This window comes from Poecile atricapillus, chromosome 1 (assembly GCF_030490865.1).
Source record: "Poecile atricapillus isolate bPoeAtr1 chromosome 1, bPoeAtr1.hap1, whole genome shotgun sequence".
In the NCBI taxonomy this organism is placed as follows: domain Eukaryota; kingdom Metazoa; phylum Chordata; class Aves; order Passeriformes; family Paridae; genus Poecile; species Poecile atricapillus.
The window spans coordinates 146776070-146800640 of record NC_081249.1 but is presented as its reverse complement, the minus strand read 5'-3'; the positions used below and the strand labels follow the sequence as shown (position 1 = coordinate 146800640).

At 38.9% G+C, this 24571-nt stretch overlaps 1 protein-coding gene across 2 annotated transcripts in view; it reads right to left on the bottom strand.

Moving 5' to 3' along the window:
* MAP3K9 (mitogen-activated protein kinase kinase kinase 9) overlaps positions 1 to 24571 on the bottom strand; it is a 61682-nt gene that overhangs the window by 15677 nt on the left and 21434 nt on the right. For both annotated transcript variants that reach the window (XM_058856764.1, XM_058856774.1), the window contains exons 3-8: positions 17943 to 18123; positions 10605 to 10753; positions 7022 to 7197; positions 4750 to 4990; positions 3488 to 3610; positions 2584 to 2737 (exon numbers count right to left, since the gene is read on the bottom strand). In XM_058856764.1, coding sequence (XP_058712747.1) covers positions 2584 to 2737; positions 3488 to 3610; positions 4750 to 4990; positions 7022 to 7197; positions 10605 to 10753; positions 17943 to 18123 — 1024 coding nt within the window. The remainder of the gene's footprint in view (positions 1 to 2583; positions 2738 to 3487; positions 3611 to 4749; positions 4991 to 7021; positions 7198 to 10604; positions 10754 to 17942; positions 18124 to 24571) is intronic.

Below are 24571 nucleotides of genomic sequence, written 5' to 3'. Positions count from 1 at the left end.
CAAACATAAATAGGGAAGTGTGAATAATCACTGTACCACCTTTTCATGACTGCCTTAACTTGGGTTAAGACTAACATCACCGGTTCTGAGGGCTCACAATGCTATTCTAGAATAAACTTGGAGAATACATGGAAAGTGATAAAAATTATGAAGATAAAAGTTCCCTGGATCAGTCCCATTAGCAGCAGTAACAACAGCACTTCTGCTACCACAATGGCTTTATAGAGAATACTTGAACTGGACTTCTCTATCCTAAGTTTAGCTCTTCATTTTACCCCAGTTTTCCCACGGTTCAGTATTTGTATCGGCCCCGTTTCATATCTTTATCAATTATTTGGATGAGGGGATTGAGAGCACCTTCAGTCAGTTTGCAGTGACACAAAGTCACATGGAGGTGTTGATCTGCTGGAGGGCAGAAAGGCTCTGCAGAGGGATCTGGATAGGTTGCATTGATGATGAATCAAGGCCAAATGTGTAAGACACGATAAGGTGAAGTGTTGGGTTCTGCACTTCAGTCACAACAACCCCATACAATGCTACTCATCCCCATCAATGGCACCAAAGGCATCCTGGCAGCAAAGTGATTACTCTCCCGTACTCAGTGCCAGCGAGGCTGCACCTCAAATCCTGTGTTCAGTTCTGGGACCCTCCAGGAAAGACACTGAGGAGCTGGAGCACGCTCAGAGAGGAGCAATGGAGCTGGGGAAGGGTCTAGAAAGTCACTCATATGAAGAGCAGCTGAGAGAGGTGGGGTTGTTCAGCTTGAAGAAAAGGAAGCTGGGGGAGACCTTATCATTGTCTACAATGCCCTGAAAGGAGGGTCTAGCCAAGGGGGTCAGCTTCTTCACCCAAGTAACAAGTGTCAGGACAAGAGAAATAGCCTCAAGTTGCACCAGGAGAGGTTTAGATTAAGTATTAGGAGAAATTGCTTCACTAAAATGTGGTCAGGCATTGGAATAGGCTGCCCAGTAAAGTGGTCGAATCACCATCCCTGGAAATGTTCAAAAGGTGTGTGGATGTGGCACTCTGGGAGATGGTTTACTTGTGAACATGGTGGAGGCTAGGTTAATGGTTTGACTCAAAGGTCCTTCCCAACCTTAAATATTTAATGAAGTTTTATCTCCTTACCCTGTAAAATTAGAACTTAAAAATACTAAAAAATATAAAGAACTATCTTTTGAGTCACTAATATTTACTGCAACTCTGCTCCCTTTAATTCAAAGTCTGCAGTCTGGCATGATCTCAGCAAGGAGTGGTTCACTGTATGTTAGCCAGACTGCCCTCTCAGCAACACTCTTACATTTCAGATACTCTGCAAAACTCAATATCCATAGAGTCTCCTAGGAGAGATTCTGAGTACTACAGAATATCTCAGTTGTAGAGAGAAGAGGACAGTTTTATGAGCAACCACAGTTTGCAACTCCTTTCCCATTGTCTGTGCCCAAAAAAATCAGCGCTTCAGACTGTACAGCAATGAACAGAAAATGGAAGAGGTCTATTCCCAGAATTCTAAGAATGTGATTTCAAGGTAGAAGTGTTCTCTTCCAGCTTCAGTGATCTCCCACCCTTTTACATAAATAAGGATTGTAAAGTGTGACATCCGTTTTAATTCCTTAGAATGCTATCCTATCCTTCAGTTGTACAGTAGGTAAACCACAGGCAGCAGTCAAAGAAACTTTCTCCATATTGTCCTGCCAACATATCTTGAGAATCTTAGAGAGAGAACATATTTTAGTAGATCCAGGCCATCTTGCAGGGGGCTACAATACTGATGCACTATGCAAACATCAATTTTTCAGGTGTGCATTTCACACCTGAACACACAATAGGAAAGATAAAGGTTATAAACAGCTATTTTATTTTCCCTGCCAAAAACCATGGCAAGAGTCAAACCATCAATTTATCAGGGGGAAAATGTTCAAACTCCACTAAAAATTACCAAGCATTCTTTTAGAAGGCCAAAACAGCCCTATGTTTAAAGCAGCATTCCAGCAATGATTCACTGGAGTCCTGGAATAAATAATTCAGGCACACAAAGGGGAAAAAACAACAACAAAAAAAAAAACCGCCACAGAACAATAACCTATAGAAACAGAGGTACAACCTGTATTTCTGCAAAAATCACTTTCAGGATTGATTCACTCAAAGTACATGTCCTTTTCAAAAGACTGAAGACAAGATATTTGCTTGGCTTTATCAGATACTTTTTATATACTAGCATTTAAAACAAGAAAAAGCATATCTAAAAATCATAAAAGAGAAGCAGTTTCAGATATTATTTGAAACTACAGAAAGCTGAGCCTTGAAGTAAAGAAAACCTACTACAGAGAGTTTTGCACAGCTAAGAAGTTTGACAGCTCACAAATACACCTAACAATGTAATAGCAGATAGTGAAACATCAGTTGCTAGCAAATTAACTGAATGCAATTTTGTAAACTGCTCTGAATCTCTAACATCTCTGGTACAGGAAAGAAGTTTGTGAACAGAAAGGTGCTTGCAAGCAGGTAGGCAAATCTCTTGTGAGCCAGCTCATGACCGGTTTTAGAACCTGGACATGAGTCCTCCTCCAGTCCCTCTCTTACCCCTCTTCTCCTGCACCTAGCTCCTTGTGACAAAGTGAGCTTGGTCCCCAGGTGCGTCCCTTTTTCTTCTGGCCTCTCTTCTCTTCTTCCTCTCCTTCCTCCTTTGGAAGGACTGAGCTTCGTCCCCATGTTTTACTGCTTTCAGCAGGTGTCACTTCACAAGCAGATAGAACAGCAGAAAATGAGAAGGAAAAACAGATACACAAATTAAAAGAATTGATTCCACAGCAGCATAAAGAATAAAACATAGGCCAGAACAGGAATAGTAACAAAAAAATTTCCCATAATTGTGACCATATATAAACACAAATCTAACAACCAAATGCCAAATTATGCATTCCCTAATCCTTCAAGTACAGGTAGCCTCTCAAAGAATAGCTTTATTCTATCACTGGTTTCTCTTTAGAACTACCAGTTTGAAACCAAACACACAAGTGCTGTGATATCCAATACAAACACTAAACATTAGTTAACACAATTTTCATAATTTTGACATGCATGTCTGCCTTATTCTGTGTTATTATGGGAACACTATTTTCATGACAAGTGCCCTTGTTCTCATCTCCTTGAAACAGTAACCTAATACACTACAGCAATGCTTACAGATCTACTCTGCAAATTACTATTTCTTAAAATTAACTTGTACACCTAAGGAATGTATTTTCTATAGAAACAGCAGTATTTCAAGAACTTGGGTAAGCGTGGTTTTAACTCTGAAGGAGGTGATACTCCCTCCATCACCACGACACTCACATTTTTCTCTCTAAATGCATACATGCAAGGCACAAGGCAAACATTTTAGGTACTTTCTTTAACAGTCCTGTCCTAGATATGGAATCTTGGCATCTTACCACGCTGACAGACTGCACATTTCCCAAATTCAATACTACATTGAGCTCCTTACACTGTATGGCCCTGAGTCTGGGAATAATGGTAGGACTTGCAGGAGGGCTGGAGCAGCTACTGATCAAGCTTTTCCTTTTGTCCATCGTTGGAGAAGCCTGCACAGTGAATTTATGCTGAAAATCTGTTTAGCAAAAGAAAAAAAACAAAAAGCAGAAAGACACAGTTAAAATTCTCTCTTCTTTTAATATAAGAAAAAAAGAAATAATAATTTATGTTAACTTTCAAAGAGCACAACTTACAGGATCTATGTAGAAATGAAGTTTTAGAACTAATGCTATTTGCCCATTGCACATACTGAGAACTCAGAATGAAGATGTGCATTCAGAGCCCTGAAAATGTATCTTCTGTGTGTATGTGTGAAACACATACACATACACAGACATTGTGTTGATTGACATGCCAAATTACATCCCTGTATGAATACTTGCACCTTACCTCGCAGTTTCTTAAGCACCACCAAAGATAGGTGTTTGCAGACCTAAACAAAGGCATAGGTAACACACATATAATCATAATTTATTTTCTGAACAGCTAATGTCTCCCAGAAAACAAAGAATATAGTACAAGTTATCAACTCTGATGTAATGATGAGCACTAGGTGATTTACAAACCCCACACTTTTGTTTTTTTGACAAAATTAAATCTCATAAAGAATATGCAGTAGAAATGCTAAGGATTCAGTGTTTCTGAACATCACCATCTTAGCTCTTAAGACTGACTTTGCCAACACCTTACTAATATTCAACATTTTTTCCAGAAGTCGCTTCTGTGTTAATAGGAGTTCACCTATGAACTAGCAATGTAGGGCTTTAGTCTCACAGCTATCAACGTATTTTTGGTAATTTTTAGATTCCTACACCAAAAAATCCAGTAGATTATAGTTTCTCCTGCAGCATTATGTAAAATATTTCCTGAGCATGAACCTCCATCATCTTGTACATACATCCTTAAAAAACTGATTATTTTGAGTACTAACATGTTAAACTGCAACACCAAATTTTTACAATAAGCCATATACAGCAAATGGCTAACAAACACATAACATTTCAAATTTACTTCTGGCCTTCATCTTGGAACTTTGGGCAATGCTAGCCACAAGATTTAAATTTAAAATTAAAATTTAGTTTATTGATCTCAAAGAGCCAAGTTTTTCCTGAAGTACATCAAATCCTTTCTAATGTCTAGGGGTCTAGTAGTAAGGAACTATCAAACCTACAGGTTGCTCCCATTTCACCTGGCACAGCCTAACACATCACCAACCTGAAGGCAAGCTGATATGATTGCCATCTTTTAACTTGAGCCGGCTCCTCTTGAACTTCCCCATGCGTTTCTTGACCCGAGGCTTCTCCTGACACAGCTGGTGGATGATGATGTTGAGCTCCCTTTCCAGGATGTCAATCTCACGTTCTGCCAGTTCCTGTTCGCGCCTTCGTAGCAGCTCCTCATGGTTCTTCTGTTCAACAGCAGCACGAGTCAGCTCTTCTTCCCATGTGCGCAGCTCCTGCAGGGAGATAAGAAAGTAGCAACAAAAGGCTACTGTGTGACCTGTGGGTTAAGACTAACATCACCGGCTCTGAAGGCAGAGCTTCAATGGCTTGTGCTCACAGAACGGAAAACACTACTGGCTAAAGGCTCAGCTGAGAGCCAAAAACAATCCTCAAGGACTTCAATGCTCGCCATTCAAGGCCCCTCGTACCAGTATTAAAATTCAGACATAACCACTTGTGAGGCCACACCTGAAATCCTGTGTCAAATTCTAGGCTCTCCAGTACAACACAGACATGGACATACTGGAGAGGGTCCAATGAAGGGTCATGGAGGTGATTAACAGACTGGAGCATCTCTCCTACGAGAAAGGGCTGAGATACATGGGACTGTTCATCCTAGCACAGATGAGGCTTGGGTGGGGTGAAGGGGGATATTACCAGTGTATATAAAAACCTGAGGGAAGGTGGAAAAAAGACAAAGCCAGCCTCTCTTCAGCAGTGCCCAGTGACAGAACAAGAGGCAACAGGCACACACTGAAACACAGGGGACACTCCGAACACTTTTTTACTGCATTCTAAGCACTGGCACAGGTTGCCCACAGAAGCTGTGGAGTCTCTCTCCTTGGGGATATTCAAAAGCCATCTCGACATGGTCCTGGCAAAAGCACATAAGGCAAACCTTTCGATCTATCCCTTGCTGACAAAACAAATTAACTGAAACTGTCCTTGAAATCCCAAAATCCCACTGTGCTCCTCTCCTCTCACCACAAGGACAAAAGAATTCAGCACTTAGAATAATTCTCTCCAGATACCCAATTCCAGTGCAGAAGGCAAAAACTGAAGAATTCAAGTTAAACATCAGATAGATAATCAGATAGATTTTAATTTAGATGGTTTTAATAATGACAGTTACCTGGCTCATCACCAGGGAGACTTGATACATTTTACTCAAGAAGTGAACAGCATATGAAATTATTTTCCCATTGCTAAAGAGGAATACAGTACTCAGCCTGCGGGCAGTGTAGTTAGTACTGTTTAGCTGTTTGTCTGGTTTTCAAAAACTGTTCCTACACAGTTACGCCATGGGACAATGGTAGCAAGGAAATGCCTATCAGCTAATTTATTTTTCCCAAAAGGGAAATAATATAAAATAAAATAGGTGAATAGAAATGTTTAAAGTATTCTGTAGAAGTTGACTTCTTTCCTCTGACTCAAAGTCTTCTTTTCATTCTCTCTGCCTCCTAAACCCAACCTTTGAACCCAGATCAAGACAGCTGCTTATTATGAGTTTACTTTCAGGCAAGAGACTGTGAACTTACAAATATATCATTGCACTAGTGATTTTGGTTCTGCTGCAGTTTTTCTTTCCAACAATGAAAGACAAACTCTGTTAGGACCTTAAATTAGACACAGCAAGCTGTGCTTTCTGCAAACATGCTTGAAGAAAACTTCAGCTTTTTCACATCTTCTTTTCGAGGCTCAGGGTCACCACTCCTGTTACTCCTGCTAGCATTTTTGTTTCCTGCTATTTGCCCAGATGGACTTCAGTTATAGCAGTTACTGGACCCTTCCCCTGGTAGCACTCATGGTTATTATAGTCTGTGAATTTTGGTTGTGATCAAAACCTTGAAAACACAAACCCTGCAAAACCAAAGCTGCAATGTTACCTAGAGTATACATATGCTGAAACCACCCCTCCCACATTTCCTGTTAATAGTTTTCATTTGGTTTCTCAATTAAGATGTGAATAGTGAAACAGTTATCAAATGCAATAAACAACTCATCACAGCAATTTGCACAGAGTATAATGGAGGCTCACAACAATATTAGAAGTAGCAGCTCAGGATGTGGATATTTATTTTTCTCATGATTCTACCCTTATGTGTATCATAACCTACCATTAATTTGGGGACTTAATACAAGCTCCAGTAAAGCACAGACAAAATTAGCTCTGGGATGCACTAAACAGTGATCCCCCTTTGAACTATGAAATGGGGAAATTACAATCCAGACAGCACAACCAAGGAGCATTGCTCTCTACTTACCTTTTCTTTGGCTCTGAGCTGATCAAACATTTCTTGGATCTCTTGTTTCCAGTCTTCCTGCAGGGAGTGGAAGGAATCTTTGGGCATTTCAAAAAAACCAGACTCTTCGATGGCAGTAAGATGGTCTAGGATAGTGGCAAAGGAAGGTCGTGAGTGTGGATCAGGGTTCCAGCAATCTAGAAGAGAATAAAGACAAACTGTCAAGCATCTCTAAGTATGGAGGTCTGAGAGGATGGGTAGTGCTTTACTGATCCCCAGTGGCTAAGAGTGGCATACACACTACCTGTGTTACCCTCACCTTCCCACTGCCCACGTGCACTGACTATCGTCAAGTATGGAATTCATGCTTGTACAATATCCAACAGCACTTGAAATCTTGAACTACCTAAATACCTAGGTCTCTAGGTTCTACTGCAATAATATGTCAAGTAAAATACAGATGTATTAATTTTACAGGTTACACCTTAAAGCATTCTTTTAAAAATAACAAGTAATTTCCTTAAATATTTTGCTTTAAGATGCACACGTGTTCACAGAGTAGAAATACTACGCAAGGCTCTCGCAAATACTTATTTTATAATAAGAGTTAACAGCCATACTGTAGGAAGATATCTATCAAGAGATTTTCCTGATGCCAAATTCTAATACTAAGCTGAGTCATTATGAATCTTTTCTCAGAATGGAAAACCTCTCCTGCAAAGCAAACTGGCATAACTTGTGTGAAAATGGGAGATTCAAGTAAATATGGACATCCAATTGTGCATTTGAAGTTCTCCTGTTTTTACAGGTTCTTTTTTATTATTTGAGAGACAATTAATCAGACATTTTTCTTTTGCTTTTAGGAGAAAACACAGATAAACAAGTTTTTTTAATTTACAATCTAATGCAATTATTCAGCCAATTACTGAGCTCTAAAAACACAGAAATGAAGGTAGCCATCTTACCACATAAGGCAATTCAATGAGCAACAGTACAAAAGCCAATGTTTTACAGTGATGGGAATTGAGCAGAGAAAACAGAAACAGAAAATAGGATGAAGTAACCCCTCAAGCTACAAACAACCCCCCAAACCATTCTGATTTAACAACACTTTTGAATAGGAAATCTGCACTCATTCAGTCCTCTCTCTTCCTTTACCCTCATTTCTACTCCAGCAGAAAAAAAATCACTTTCTCATTCTGTGTTGGCCTGTACCAGCATTTACATGGGTTCTTGTTCAGCAAGTGTCCTTATTCTCTTTAGTACTGCTAGATGCCTGCATGCCAAAATTCCAGAGCAACCAAACAGAAAAGCTTCATATTCACATGTATTTGTAAGGAATACAGCTTTTCTGTGTGAATGGAAGTAACTAACATGTGGGTCACTCTCATCATATAGCATTGCTCCACATGGTCACTGGACTTAAAACACACATTACTGCAGCACAAGACAGGAGTTATAAAAATGTTCTAAAAGTTTTCTAGACTTTGAAGTCAGAAAAAAGGGAACATTCTTAAAAATATTAGATGATGTCCTAAAAGACATTCATCAAGGCATGATGCAAGTTCATTCATCAGTTTTGTGGACTGAAGTACACAAAAGGGCAGCTGTAATTAAAAATAAAAATCACTTCACGAAACCTGTGCAACAGCCAAGGCTTGGTTCTTCAGTTCCTTTCTTGGATTTTAGCATTACTAAGATTTTGCATTTGGGAGTTGTGTTTCGAAAATTGTGGGTTCCATGCTGGAACACATTTGTGTTTATGGCTTTTAATTTGCTTCTTTTATGAAAACAGTGAACTGAGGATATTAAAGAATGCTCTGATGATCCCCTGCTGCTGGCCAATTAGTAGCAATGGGTGTTACAGCTGGACTGTCAGTGCCATAATCCCTGTCTCTTTACCTCAGGTTTTAAGCATGGCAAAGCAAACATGACCCGAAGTAAAACTAAATGTTGCAGCCAGCCAAACGCATGAATGAGTGAACAGGATAACTAGCAGGTGGCCCGTGGCTTTTATTTTCCCAGGCCTAGATCAGCCATTATTTGCACTAATGAGGACATTGTAACATATAACTCTTTTCTGTGAAGAGCAAAAGTTCAGCTTTGTTGTCTCAGTGAAGACCACCATGGCAGTAATTCAAAAGTAAAAGCAGCATTAGAGGAAGAAGAGTTCACCCGAGATGGGAAACAGCCTGTTTGAAAAACAGCTTTGGTGAAGGGGCAGAAAGTAATTGGGTTTTTTTGTTCTCATCTTCGCCCTGTCCAGGGAGAAGCCAAGTGTTCCAAAGCCACGTAGGTGCTCACCCCTGTGCTGCTGGGTTCAGGCACTGGCCATATGCCTCTACCTAACTTTCCCAATAGAGGGCCTTATTTTGAAGCCCTCACTTACAATTATGAAATCCAGGAAACCATGTAAAAATAAACTACCTGGCACAACACTGAGCTGGTAATTTCATCACCTCTTTCAGATGCAGTTTCTCACTTTACACTGCCTCCAAGCTACTCCACCTGCAACTCTATTGTTTACTATCCAGTAGGATATTTCTTTTTCAGCAGAATATACAATAAATTTTTACTTTAAATTAACTGAAGCCTGTAACCTAAAGAAAAGACCAGAGAAATGCAAAAGCATTCCAAAAGCAGGAAAAAAAAATCCATCAGAAACATTTTCTTCATGATTCTTATTCATTTCTTGAGGCTAAAAGTACCACCAGAGCCCACAGAGTATCAGTTCTATGTTGAGACTTATTCTTTGCTCACCAAGACTATAAACCAAGTTCGATTTCTCTTTATCTTGTTTTCCTTTCTGCCAGATAGGTATGAAAATGTTTATCACATATAAACACCTAGAAATCCTTGGGAACAGGGACACTGACAAAAATACTGAAGGTAAGGAAGAGACAGAGAGGGCAAGAGAGAGTGAGGCAGAAAGGGAGGGAGGAACAGCTGAAGCTCAGGACACACAAAAGTAGTTTCAATGGCCAGCAGACCAGGTCACATGAGTACACTTGAAAACTACCTCACACGATCCTTTTCAGTAACTATGGCAGCTCTGATGACTAACTCCTGTATTTCTTTCACCGCTCTGTAGACCACCTTGGGTATGAAATACCTCCACAGACAAAGCAGAAAAATCACATAATTCTGACTGAAAATATGGGTTGTTTTGGAATGTCAAAGCCATATTTAAACCCTCTCCCTCAAATATCAATAGGATGAAGTTTCATTTCAAACCAATCTGCCACTATTAGTAAGATGTTTTAAAATTCATAGCTCGAACAAGTTAAAGACTTCAAACAGGATCAAAATCTGTGAGGTTTTGGTGTTGGCAAATTAGCACTACTAGAAAACAAGCTAAGTGACAACAGCAATAGCCTCCCTTTTCCTATAAAGCCAGTTGATAAAAAAATCTCTTTCATTATTCTGGTGGCAGACTGACTGTCACAGCACACTAACAGCCAGGCCAAGCTCCCACAATAACCTGCACCACTGAATGAAGCCACTGGAAAGATCGGTGCTCTTAGGTAACAAAACAACACAAAAGGCCATGCTCAACAGCACTCTTAAAACAGCACAAACCACACTCACACCACAGCTGGCTTACCTTCCATGAGTTTGGCAAAAGGCTCAGGACACGTGGAAGGGATCGGAAGGGCAAGCTTATTCATAGCAACACCGTACGCTACTGCAAGACCATCGATTCCTCGGAATGGTACTTCTCCTGTTAGCAGTTCCCAAAGCAGCACACCGTAACTATTGGGAAGAAAACAAAAAGGAGAACAGGTGTTTGACTTTAACACAGCCTTTGTCAAGCAACAAGGTACCTGAACCTGGGAGTCTGGTATACTAAAGAAATTGCAGTTTGCAGGACAAGCTTATCATGAATGCCAAGCTGGTGATCTGCCCTATTTTACCTGCTTTTTTTTTTTTTATGAGTCTGAAATAAGATGACATTTTCACCTTTTAGGCAAAAATAATTTTCTCTCTGAAACTGGGAACAATCTGAAAACCATAGATCTTCTAATTTAGTTTCAAACCAGAACCTCTCAAAACACCCAAAAATATGAAGAAGGCTTGTATGGTGGCTTGCAATTTCTAAAAGTGAAAAATACTTCTTCAGAATTAAGTTGTCATCTTAAGATGTTCTACAAAATACTACCTATGAAGTTATGGAAATAGTTCCAGGACTGTTATCCCCCAAGGTATATGATGGAAAACACAACCTCAGAATATTTTTTTCTGCTTCTAGGAAACCCCAAAGAGAAACTGCTTCTTCATACTTGGTGACCTGACAGTTTTTTCTTCCATTGTTCTTACTCTCTTGTGAACCCATTTACCACCCATTGTGCTCTGTGGTAGCAAACTCCACAAATTGAATGATGCATTGGCAAAAAATACTTCTGTGTATGTGTTTTGAGCTTGTCACTTGGTAATTTCATTGGCTTCCCTGTAGTTCTTTCAATACAGGAAAGTGTAACATATGTTCCCGATTAGCTCCTTCCATGCTGTCCATGATTTCACAGGCTCCCATATATCCTGCCTAAATCATCATCTTTCCAGACCCCCAAATGCTAATCTAGCTAAATTCTAATCTAGTTACTATCCTGAACAGAAGCCACTTCATATCTTTCACTGACCTTGACATCTTCTGTTGTCTGCTCATACCAGCAAAATCACAAAGTTCTAAAGATGTGGGGAGAGGCATAAATGGTATTGCATGTTTTGTTTCTTTCCTATTAAATTTTCATTTGCCAGTTGCCTTTCTTTACAAAAATCTTTACAAAATACAAAAATGAAATAAGTTATCCATAGTAGCTCCAATGTGTTTTTACTGAATCACAGTAGTAAAATTTAGAGCCCATAAACTGTACATATGAAATTCTCCTATAGGTACTACTTTGTATTTATTACCGTTACCATCTATTTTAGCATTTATTATAGTAAAACTTTTCCTCATCTCTCTGCAGTTGATTAATTTTTCTTATCCTGAATAACTTGTATCATCAACCATGCTACCTAACCATTTATTTTTTCCAAATCACTTATGATTGTGTTGAACAAAGAATTCCCCACCAAGAAAAATGATTTATTCCTTCAGTCATTAAGAATTGATTAAATTATGGGGAAAAGACTTGCCCTCTTTTCCCACATCAATTTACTTTATTTAAAAGCTTATGATGACCAATTTTGCTTTAAGTCTATAAATCCAAACATAGCATAAGCAATCTCACCACTTATCCATATATTCCGTGTCTCCTTCAAGCATTTTCACTTTTCACAAGGTATTACATTTTCTTCTACAAAAATTGACTCTTCCCCAGATATGCTCACAGTTCTATCAGCTCCCTGCTCTTTAGTGCTGCTTTTACCATTGAGAAGAACTCCAGATCATACTTGCTAATCCTCAGGAAGCTCTTTTAAGACCTGCCACCACGTCTGCTGCCTTCCATTTCTCTGGTACTACACCAGCTTTAAGCAACATATTACACAGCACAGCTGTTAACTCAGCTGACTTTCATGTTCTTGTAGAAATCTTGGATACTACTGTAAATCTCAGGAATAGTTACTGCTCATTTCATCAGTCAGTTTTAACACCTCTGTGAATTTTACTTCAGGAAGATATGTCCTCCAGGCTTGACTCCCCTAGAGAGAAATTTTCAGCTTAAAATGCCTCTTCGCTCTATTCTGGCAGACACAAGTCACTGAGTTTTTTTCCCTGGTATAGCCTTATCTTCTCTGTATTCCCATATTTTGCTCACCTCTGGGCTGTTATGATCTCCTGCAGGGTTCTCACCCGTGCTGTGTTTGAAAGCAAGGGATTCAGTTTTATGCTTTCAGAAGACTTTCCTCACAACCCTTTTATCTCCTTCATTTTATGTTCAACTTGATAGAGCTCAAGTCAATGCATAATCTTCCTCATTTGGATACAGACTTTTTAAAAAGGTGTCTTTCAGTAGTCTTTTCTACACTGTCTTCTTTGTTCTTTTAAAGGATTTCCCATACATTCACTCAGAGCTTTAAAAGTGTCCTTAAAAGATACCCGTGTTGAGTGTTCCCCTTCTGCTGTTTTCACACAAAATTCCCATTGTTGACAATAATCTTGAGATTAAACACTACTGTAGTGGACTAATTTTTCTTAACTGTGCTTGCAAAGATATAAAATCTAAGTATACATATATTTGGACCATGTCCTACTGTAGAAGCTTGAATGCCTCCTGAGCACACCTGAAGACCAAATGAAAAACTGCTTCTCTTCCTACAAGCTCCTTAAATAGCTGCTCCATGGAAAAGTCTGAAGCTACAATATTAAGCTTTTCTTGTTTCAAAACAACAATTTCCCTATCCATTTGGGGTACATTATCACAAACTCTGGCAATCTCCCTTCCACCCTATCACATCTTTAACACTCACTGTTAAAGTTGTTGCTGCTACCTTAGTTGGACACCCTTAACAGCACTTGTCCTACTTAGATAAAGGATTTTAATCACTAAAGATCCAACCTTTGCTGTTAACACAGCTATTTTACTTTACTAAGCAGAATATAGTATTTTTTGACCTACATGATCTTTTGCTTTTTTCTTATGCAATTCACACTCTTGGTATTATAAATTATTACTTCTTACTGTCTCAAGACCATTATTTGAAAGAAATAAACTAGAGTCTAGGGAGTTCCCATTTTCTTTTTGGCCTTCTAGGATTCATAGAACACTTGAAGAAAATGAAAACTAAACTGAATGTATCTTTGGACTGTCTAAATCCGACTGATCATTCATGCTACTCTTCTGTTTGGATTTAACTGTTGATAGCAAAAGGTAGTAAAATCTACCAAAGAGGTGTATTATTACTTTAACACTAGTATTGGATAAAGCACTACTGATGTGCTGAAAGCACTTCTGCTGCAGGGTAATTTTTAAAGGAAAAAGGAATAGACAGATTGGTGTTTCTTCTAATGTGACACTAGAAGTGCATATTGCAGGAAAGGTCACTTTGCTTCTGACAAAACTCAATGCTACTATACTTACAGTTCATTACTGAGAATACTGCTTCCACAGAACTAGGGAATACTGTTTTGTGGCACTTGAACAATAATCCCAAGTGAATAAACACCAAGAGAGGTGCTGAACAGAGTGTTTTCCTATTAACTCTGAAGCAGAAGATTGGGAAGTACAAAGGAAAAAGCTAGATCAAAAGACTTCACAAAAAAAGGCATAGAAAGAAAGAAACAAGGGCCTCTACTCATTCTCAGAGGGGAAAAAGTGATCAAGTTCATTTATTTTTCCAGCACCTAGTAGTAATTTTTGGACTTCAATTACGAAATGAACCATGTGACACAACCCATGCATCCAAGTCAACTGACACTTGTGTGAATAATTAACCATCTTTCAGTGATCCAGTAATCCCTTAAGCCATTTAACATCAGGTTCAATCCTACTCGCTGGATTTTCAGGGCAAGGGAGGCTGGAGGTCTGCAGGATTTCACATGTGATTTTGCCACCTCCCTTGTTAGTCTGTCAGCTTTTTAAAAACAAGTCTTTTATTCTCACTGGTACTGTTCCATAGTATTTGTACCATAGACTTCTCTTATCCATTTCCCCAGGTTCAACACTTTCCATAAGGAAGGAATTATCAGCCCAACAAAGAGATCCCAGTTCCAACAGAAACTAGAACATGACTTTAATTAAGGAAAAAACCCTGAACTTCATTACATTTTTATGTCTATTAACAGCTGGCATTTTGCATGTTAATGACTTGACAGTTCCAGAGATGACCGTTCCTGCCCATTTCACAACCATCAGTAGCATGTGCTTCTCCCAGGTGAGTTTCTCCTAATATTGTCAGTCAGCACTGATCTGTCAGGTACTGAAGTCTTGCCAGTGCTTCATTACACACGGAAAACTACAGAAGCCTACAAGTGGTCAGCTGTGGATGGAAGTGCTTGACCAACACTAGATTAAAACTATTTATTCTAATGACTGAAGTTTCTAGACCCAGCACTGAATGCCTGAAACTTCCTCACCTGCTAATCTGATTGTTTTAGCTGGCATTCCATTCCTAAATGGAAATTAAATTCCCAATTATTTCACTGGTCTCAGAACACATATAGCTTAAAGAATTCCAAATTGAGGACCACAGAGAACTCAGATGAAGGTTGTATGATGCATTTATATTCCACATACCAATAGTACTGACAATATGACTGTCTTTTAAGCAGCACAAGTAAAAAATACAAGTGTGCAGCAAACAAGAAATATATTTAAACAGCCAAATGACAGAAAAATTTTATTTATATGCCTGCTAACATTAGCGTACCAGATGAGCTGCAATACCCATGCTTCAACTTTATCCCTGTAAATCCAAAGCAAATACAAACACATAACAGATTTACAGGAATGGACTTATTTAAATAAAACTGTAGTTTCATTGTCCTCTGTGCAGTATAAGCACAAGGCTTCTACTGTACATCTAGAGCCTGTGGGTACAGCACAGCAAAATTTACAGCAACAAGTTTTCACTAGCAAGATTTACTAAGTACTGGTACTATGAACAAGCTTCACAGTGGCCCAGACCCTGATGATAAATACTGTGTGTAGCCATTCTTCACTCTTTTTAAGTTCTTTGCCAACCCTACTCTAGACTAAACAGATGGAGCTTTTTAAATGGACCTTGAAACACGTTTTGAAAAGATGAAGCAGTCAGTTATGATAAGACTGACTCAGGAAACTTCAGTCCTAGCATACATCTTCTTTACCTTATTGTGCAGCGAGAACACAAGCAGAACAAGATTCTTGTTCAAAGGCTGGGCAGCCTTGTTCAGCCAGCAGTATGATTCTAATAAGCTTTAAAGAAAAGGTGTTGAAATAAAAGGGCTTGTGAACATTAGAGACAATTCTGTTGATGCTGCATAGACCAACTGGAAGGTTGTCAGGCAAAAAAAACCCCTGTGACTCCAGTGATTAACCAAGTGGTTGAACTGGACAAGAGGTGGGGCAAGTCTAATAGGATAAAAAACTTCATCCTGTTAAGAATTTCAGGTTGCATCCTTGGGTGGGGACAGGATTTATTACACAAGTCCATGACTGCTTTTGTAAAATCTAGGGCTTACAATCATTGACAGACTTGCAGTGATTGCACTGTCAAGCATTTGTCCTCAGCATACACGTTCTTTTCATCTTGTTTAACTATGAATAGAGGTTTTAGCCACAAAAAAGAAAAGGCTTATTCAGAGACAATATAGAAGTTCTCTTAATGGTGATAACTGTTGAAAGGAGAGTATTGTGAGGAACTCAACTTATTTTCAAGGGAAGACTGGTAACTTTAACAAGAGAAAGAGATGAAGGAATCTTAAAAGCAGAAATAAAGTATTCTGAAAAATGAACAAATAATTTCAGTTAGTTACAGTCCTTAAGTGATTCACAGTCCTTAAATCAATGACCAAATTGGTACTTTTGCACAAGTATTGAGGCACTTGTGTTACCTTCATGAAAATCACCAACCAATTGAATAATTCTTAACTTCTTAAAACAAATTCATACTGGTACAGAACATTTACTGATCTGTTCATAGCATGCCTGGATTAATAAAGTTACGATTTCAGGAAAACTGTTCCCCCTTTCCCTCAGGTTACCCTTGAAGATCATTCCTGGCACTGTTTCAGAGAACAGCAAGTTTAGGTTTGAGCTTGACAAGCTGTGTACAAAACAGTACCATCACCATGTGCACAGAAAAGGTGCACAGGTTTAAGATTTTAATTTCTGCCGGACTTCACTCCAAATAAAAGCCTAGTTCTTGCTCAATTTGTCTCAGATTAGTTACTACATTTAATTACACAGTCAGAATTTTATCCATGCTATTAGAGTGCAAAATGCAAGTTCACAGACTTGTCACAAAGCAATACATTATCTATTCAGGAAAACTGGACAAGGAAAATGAAAATTCCCACACCAAATAGCTGCCATAAAAGCTAGACAAGTCTACCAGCTGGGCTATTTCTTTATCCTGACAGGTTTTACAGAACGCACTCACTTGTGGAGAAGCATTAGTGGCCAGTGACAGAATCTTACTGCTAAGACAAAGATCCTGACATTTCAACACCTTTTTCACCACAAAGAAACCAAAATTCTCTCTATTTCATTTGTTTCAGATACTCAGTACTAATTCTAAGTCATCCAGCATCCAGAAAAGTCACTGTCCTGGAGCCATTTACTGAATTCTGTATTTACCAATCCACTTAACAGTGGTATTCAAACTCAATTTCTGGAAGCATACAGGCCAAACCCTACACTCCTCCCCACGTAATTAGCTCCTTCACAAAAATTCCAGTGCATGAATGAAAAAGACAATATAACATGCAAGTTACTATTTATGGATTATATACTCAGATAGACCCAGATAAGAGATTATCCTATGTAAAAGGCTAGAAGGATGGAAATAATTAATGAAATTATTATAAAAGCGAAAAACATAGTATTCAGATTGAAACAGCAAGGGGAATTCAATTAAGTAAAGTCTGTTTGTGTACACATACATTAGTGACAGATTACTACCAAAACAAAATATTTCAGAATTATCTTGTATGTAAAACAGTAAAAAAATAAAGTACTTCTCAGATTGTATTATGGCCTTTGATTATGTCAGTTAATAGCCAAATAAGCACAAAAAGGTTGGTTTAGATAAAGCAGAGGGGATTTGGATTATAAATCCCAAAATAATCTGAATGAAAATTTATAGAACAACAAAAATTTGAAGGCATGCAGTAGCTGGTCCACCACTTACTTTCTACAGCAATGAGGCAAGGCTGACAGACGGAAAGCTGGTGGATAAGTTTTCTTAAGACCTGAATTTTAATATTCGGTTCACTATTACTCATTCTTATATATAAAAGAAACTTCCTGGCAGGTCTAGTTACTCTTTAGTTTCCAATCACTTAATGCCAAGTCAATACCTCCAAACATCGCTGCCTTTGGAGAACATGGAAGAGCGGATGACCTCAGGAGCCATCCAGGCATATGTCCCAGCTGCGCTCATTTTGGTAGTTTTATGCCATTCCCTGGCCAAGCCGAAATCCGTGATCTTCAACATCTTGTTGCTCAGATCTCCATTTTCCACCTTTTCGAGTATCAGTACTGGAGAAAAGTGGGGGAGGAAGGGGAATAAAAGGTATGCAGAGTAAAGCTAGTATTTATGCAAAAAAGATTTTCCTGGAGATCCCCCAAATTTCAAGATTTTCCCTGGCTTTTTGTTATTCAAACATACCATTCCCTATTACATATTATTTCAGGCTGATCCCTTCATCTGACAGCCGAACAGTTCTCTAGCAAATAACTTCAAATTTCACCAAAGTACCAAGCCCCAGAGAAGAAATACGTAATAACATCATTATTTAATATAGTGTCTAGTGTCATTCTGTATAATGCTCTGCTAAGAGGAAGTGAACCACTGTAACTTCTAGAAATCCAGATAAGGGAAGACATTTCCTAATTAATCCTCTCTCAGCAAGCCAGTAATAGCAGCTTTTTCTTGAACTGCTTAGAAGACTTTTTTGTAAATCCAGATACACACATAGGCTGGATATACCCTTCATGTAAATATGTTAAGAGCAGAAGCTCTATGCACAATTTTTTTAAGTTACTATTGAAAAACTATCTTTTTGATCAGTAATAACATGCCCAATTCCAGAATGCATATAGACCCCCACAGACTCCCTCCCCCATCATTATTAAACTACTTTTTTCTGCTCTGTTTTAGTGGCAAAGGAGTCCCGAGAACTTTAAAAGAACCAAAATACCCAAGAACTTTAAAAACACCTTGAGGCAGAACTCAAGAATGCTGTGATATAAGACATATTCCTCTGTAGCTGGGAAGTTGTACTGTTACACTGTCAAGTGTAAACCAGAACCCACAAGTATACATCCTGCTTTAGCAGCATCTAATTATCCTCTCTCTTTATATTAGTGCAAAGTGACCGCACGAGTTGCACCAGCAGTGCAACATAAAGCTACAGAATATGAGGGAACTAGACTTCCAGAACTAATGGAGACACAAGCCCCTGAACTGATTTTAACCCACTTTGTAAAGCACCACAAAGCAAAAAAAATCTGTATTACTATTAAAGGAAAACAATATTTGTATTACTATTATTCCAAAGACTCCACATCAAAAATCACTGAGCCAGTTACATACCATCATTATGCAGCTACTCTGTTTTTAATGTCATTACAGACACTACAGACAGAGGCTCTTAGAAAACATGAGGATGCTTTTTCTTTTTCTATGGATGCATAAATTTCAAAAAAACCAAACCAAACCAAACCAACCCCAACCAGACAAAAGAAATCCCACAACCTCTGTAGTCAAACAATCATGGATTATATCAAAACCTATAAAAGGTAAATGTGCTGCAAAAATTACAGAAAATAATCTTCAGGACAATTTTCAGCAGTCCATGAAAAGACTCAAGTGTCAGCCCCAAGCTAACACAGCTTTTTTTATTTGAGTCAGGGAGAATCATTCCTTCTAATAACTAAAATGGGGTTCCCAATAAATAAAATCCAAAAGTGTTATTCGAACCCTTCTGCATTATAAGCAACACACATTTACAATGTTAAAATACTGCTTTTAGTTCAATAATAAAGAAATTGTTCATTCTTTGAAAATTTTAAAAAAATCATTTACCCCTTTACAGGGCTTCAGAATTCACAAAATACTGCTTCAAAGATTTTTGTGGGACAGCTCAAGGTGAGAAGAAATTAGACCAATGGTTAAGCTCCCGGTTCTTGCTTCTTTTGCAAAATTTTTAACATGACCAAATGCTCCATTTCCCTAATCACACAGAATAGAGATTGAGGCCTAGAATTTCGTTCTCTTCATTTTGGCAAAAGCATATTCATTTTTAGAGCAATACTTCAGTGCACAACAGAAGCACCACAAGAAACCAAGGTACAGAAGGTTCCTTCCTTTGGGCCTCTTCAAATAAGTCTAACTTTTTTACTTCTTTCTAGCAGATGAAGAAGTGCTAACAGGAATTGCTAACAAGTCACTCATTGATTGCAAAGTGAAAAGCTTCTTAGAATGTATATAGTGTTTCTTTTTCTAGCTTGTACCTATTCTGCCTAAAGAACTGGCAGAATAACAAAATGTAATTTGAAATTTAAATGCAGTAATTTAGAGATGTACAGTGTTGTTGTAAAGGTAAAGTAAAACTTTGAGACAAGAAAGTATGGGTTTAGGGGATTTTGGGTTGGTTTTTTTTGCTTCCCTCCATAACAAATGAGGAACATTTCATTTGATTTGATTGCTCCACAATGAGGAAGAAACAAATTTATTGTTCACAGATCATATTCTGTCTGAATGAGCTCAACAGCAGGACAGAGACCATGTATCACAGCTGATACATACTTTGTATATACCTTCCTGGTAAGAGGCTATTTAAATCTAATTACCATGATTTGTGTTCAGTTCTAACAAAATAATTAGTACTTACATAGATCTTTTGTATCCAGAACTTGTTCTTTTGATGCAGGGTAGTAAGAAAAATTATCATGACAAAAGACCACTGAGAAGGACAACAAAAGAGACTGAGTTATTGCAAGTCTTTGACTCTTTAGTTACAAACTTGGCTCCTTTTCTATTTCTTTGTAATAACTGCTTGGGATAGTAATCTTACAATCCAAATTTTTGAATATTAATTTTAAGAATGGTATCTCTTTCCAGCATCTATTTCAGTTCTCTTTATCATGTTATTCAGTATCAACGGGCTCACTTGTAACTGCCAGAAGTCACCCTTGTCCATCTGTCAGATTTTCAAACCAAAAACCTTACTCTCCCCTCGTTTCTACCTGAATTTCAATGAAGAACTTGTAAATAGGTGAAATATTAATTAATTTCAATCTCCTCCTCAAAAAAAAAATCTTTTATGCAGAACACACAGAAGGTTGCTAGGACACTGCAAAAGCATTTTGCTTATGCTAATCAACATGGTCTCACTTGCTTCTAAGTTTTACCTACAATCAATTATTACACCCTGTTTAATACTCTCAGTGCAAGTTCTCTTCTGCAAGTACTACTTCTGCACTTGTATTAGTCCATGACAAACAAACAGGCAACATGTTCTCTACACTTACAGAGTTAATGTACTTCTCCCTCTTTTAAATTTCGATCACTCAGGACTGAGGTAACAATAGCCAGATGATCAATATCTGGCCTAACTACATTGAGTTTGCATGGCCAGGTTCTGGGAGTAGGAAAGCGGAAGATGCTAGAAGCTTTTCCCATGTCCAGCACAGCTGGATGTGCCACTGGCCAAGGGTGAGCCAATCAGAAGTGACGGTAACACCCTCGTGACAACATATTTCAATAGAATAACTAAAAAACCAAATAGTTATTGTGCAGATGTAACTGCATCAAGAGAAGAGTGGAGTGAGAATATGCGAGAGGAACAACTGACACGAATGTCAGTGCAGAAGGAAGGGGAGGAGGTGCTCCAGGCACCAGAGCTGAGCTTTCTCTGCAATCCGTGGAGGACCACATGGATGCAGAGATCCACCTACATCACATGGAGGAGACCCATTCCAGAACAGGTGGATGCCCGAGGAGGCTGTGACCCTGTGGGAGGGTCATACTGGAACAGGCTCCTGACAGGGACCTGCAGACCTGTGGGAAGGTTTTCTGGCAAGACTTGTGACTGCTTGAGGGACCCATGCTGTGCCTGAAGGACTGCAGCCAGTGAGGGAAAAGTGCAGGAAGAGTGACCCATGTTGCAGCAGTTTCATTGCCTGTGGGATAGACTCAGGCTGGAGAAGTCCATGGAGAACTGTCTCCTGTGGGAGGGACCCCACACCAAAGCAGTGGAAATACTCCTCTTCCTGAGCAGCAGCAGGAACTATGTGTGATGAACTGAGCATAACCCTGATTCCCTGTCTCCCTGTGCTGGTGGGGATAGGAAATAGAGCTGGGGAGAAGGGAAGATGTGTTTTTTTTAAGGTCTTTTACTTCTCATTATCCTGCTCTGACTTTTCACTACTAAATTAAGTTGATATTTCTAATTCAAGTCTGTTTTTGTCTGTAATGGTATTTGATGAGTGATCTCTCCTGGTCCTTGCCACAACTGATGAATCCTATATTATATTTTCTCTCCCCAGTGCAGGTGCAGAGGGGACTGACAGAGGGGCTTGGTGGGTGCCTGGAATCCAGCCAGGCTGAACCTACCAAACACTACCAAAACAAGTTCAGGCACAGATACAGAGTACCAAAGAAGAGCCAATATACCAAGGAAGTAAATACCAATCTTGTCTGCTGATTTTCAAGATCTGTGAGTGATACAGGATGATACAGAGGTTTAAAATAGGTAGAAAATTTAACAGAAAATCTTTCATGTTCCTAGCCTTCAAAAGCGAGACTGTTTGGCAGCAAAGACACTGGACCTAGTCTGCAAGCAACCAGGGAAGAACAAGTGCCAAACCAGCAGGAACATGTGTGTCAGCTTGTTAGGGGCGGATCAGCCTTCCCCGGTTTCAGCAAGGCTCATGCACGAAATCTCTTCCTGTGTGCATGCATAGAGCCAGTCAAATTGTAGATGCTATGCACTACTGCTCCTCTTTTCCCTCTGCAGCACAGGCTAAAAGCTGATCTTAAGTAGCATGGTAAAAACCAACCAGCAGTGTGTAAAGGGGACTGGTGAACCAAATCAGGTATTAAAAGCACATTCAAACAGCTTTCACCATCCAAATGCTGCAGCAAAACAACTTAACATAGGAAATCATCACGTTCTTTGAAAGTGCAAGTGCAAAGGAAAGCAGGGTGGCTTAAGGCAACACTAAAATTGTTAGCAATCTTCAGTGAAGTCTACCGTGCATGTGTGTCCTTACAGGAGTAATAATCCATTAGTGCTCACATATGTTTTCATGCAATCCTGAAAGATTTGGAACTTGTCCTATGGAAAATGAGCATTTGACAATGAGAAATTAATTACAGCTCACAGAAATTCTGCCCAGCAAGACAGGATTAATGAAACTTCATTACCACATGGACTTTCAAGAGTCATTACTGACCCTTGATTTGACCCCACTGTTTTATTCCTTGAGAGCCAGGCAGACTGCAAGTGCTGAAAGACAACAGTCAATCAAGGCATGTTAGAAAGCTGAGATATAAAGGTAGAAATTAAATACTGGGCCTCCTCTTATCTAGGTTATGATGAGACAGTCCTTTTTCTTTGAAATGAAAATGTTTCCTGGGCTTCCTCCATATTCTTCAAGAATATCTTTGGCGCAACACAAGAAGCATCAAGGTATTTTGCTATCAGACTCTTGTGAAAAATTTCCTAATTTGTCATTGTTATATTTTTAGTACTTTTTGATAGATGTTTCCATCTATGTCATGCTTTGGCTTCTGCTCTGGCCAAAACAAGTTGCAGTAACAAAGAGGAAAGGCAACACTGCATGGAATACTAGTTTCAGTCTGTACAAAGAGTGACAGGGCGTTAATTCTGTACCATTTAAACACGGTTTCTTACTTAGTACGGAAATGGATGAACAGATGATGTACCCAGGATCCTCTTATGTTTGTCTGTGATTTGAGCTAGCAGCTTTTCTAGCAGAGTTGAAAGCGATGGAAACCAACTTCTTGAGGTCAGGTGAAGCCAATTTACCTTCCCCAGTATTAGCACCATTCTGCACGTACATTAATAGCTAGCAGGCTTTCCACAGATTCCAATGTCAGTCTTAATGGAACTCATAAAGCCTGTGGAAGCACCCAGATCCTAGTGATAACAGATCTCATAGGTTTTGATTCTCAGTTTCATGAGCCACAGTTGTATATCAGTGGTTTCAAGAAGAATGAGAGTTTCTTTTCTAGAGCCAGGGCCAACTTAGATGCTTTCGTTGCTTAAACAAAGATTTGTACTGAAAACAAACATCAAAGGAACAGATCCACGAAAGTACGACTGACACAGTATTATCTGACACTGAGTCAGCTCTTCCTCCTTTTCCACCGAATTCCAAGTTATTATGCTTTACTAGAAAGACCGAAAACATCTGCCTTAGTATTCAAAGCAACACAAAAACCATCTTGGTTAAGATTTCTAAAATGCCATCATATCCGTCAGCCTTCCTACTGCTGCATCTTCAGTTCTGTCTCACCATCACAAGTCACTATGAAGATAGATGTCTTTCAGAAGGAGAAATCACTGCAGTGAAAATACCGACAACTGCAGCTTCAAAATTTTGTTACTAAGGACATTGTGTACGGTACCAAAACCGTTGCTTAGTTCTAAGGGGCAAAACAGAAGATCAAGTGATTAAATGAATTCTGAAGGAATACAAATTGATCATACAATAATTAACAGTTTAATGCTAGCCAACTCTGCCATAAATTAGTTGATTAAACTACAGAAGGGTTGCCCTGGAGGCAAGTAATAAACATATGGGGATGAAATTCTGTCTTGCATGTTTGCAACAGATGCATACCTGCCACAGCCTCACATGTTCAAAAGGTGAATGAATGCATTCTCCTTCCCATTCTCCCCCCTCTATTGCCATGGATCATTACAATGAAAGCTGGCTTACGTGAAACCAAGCC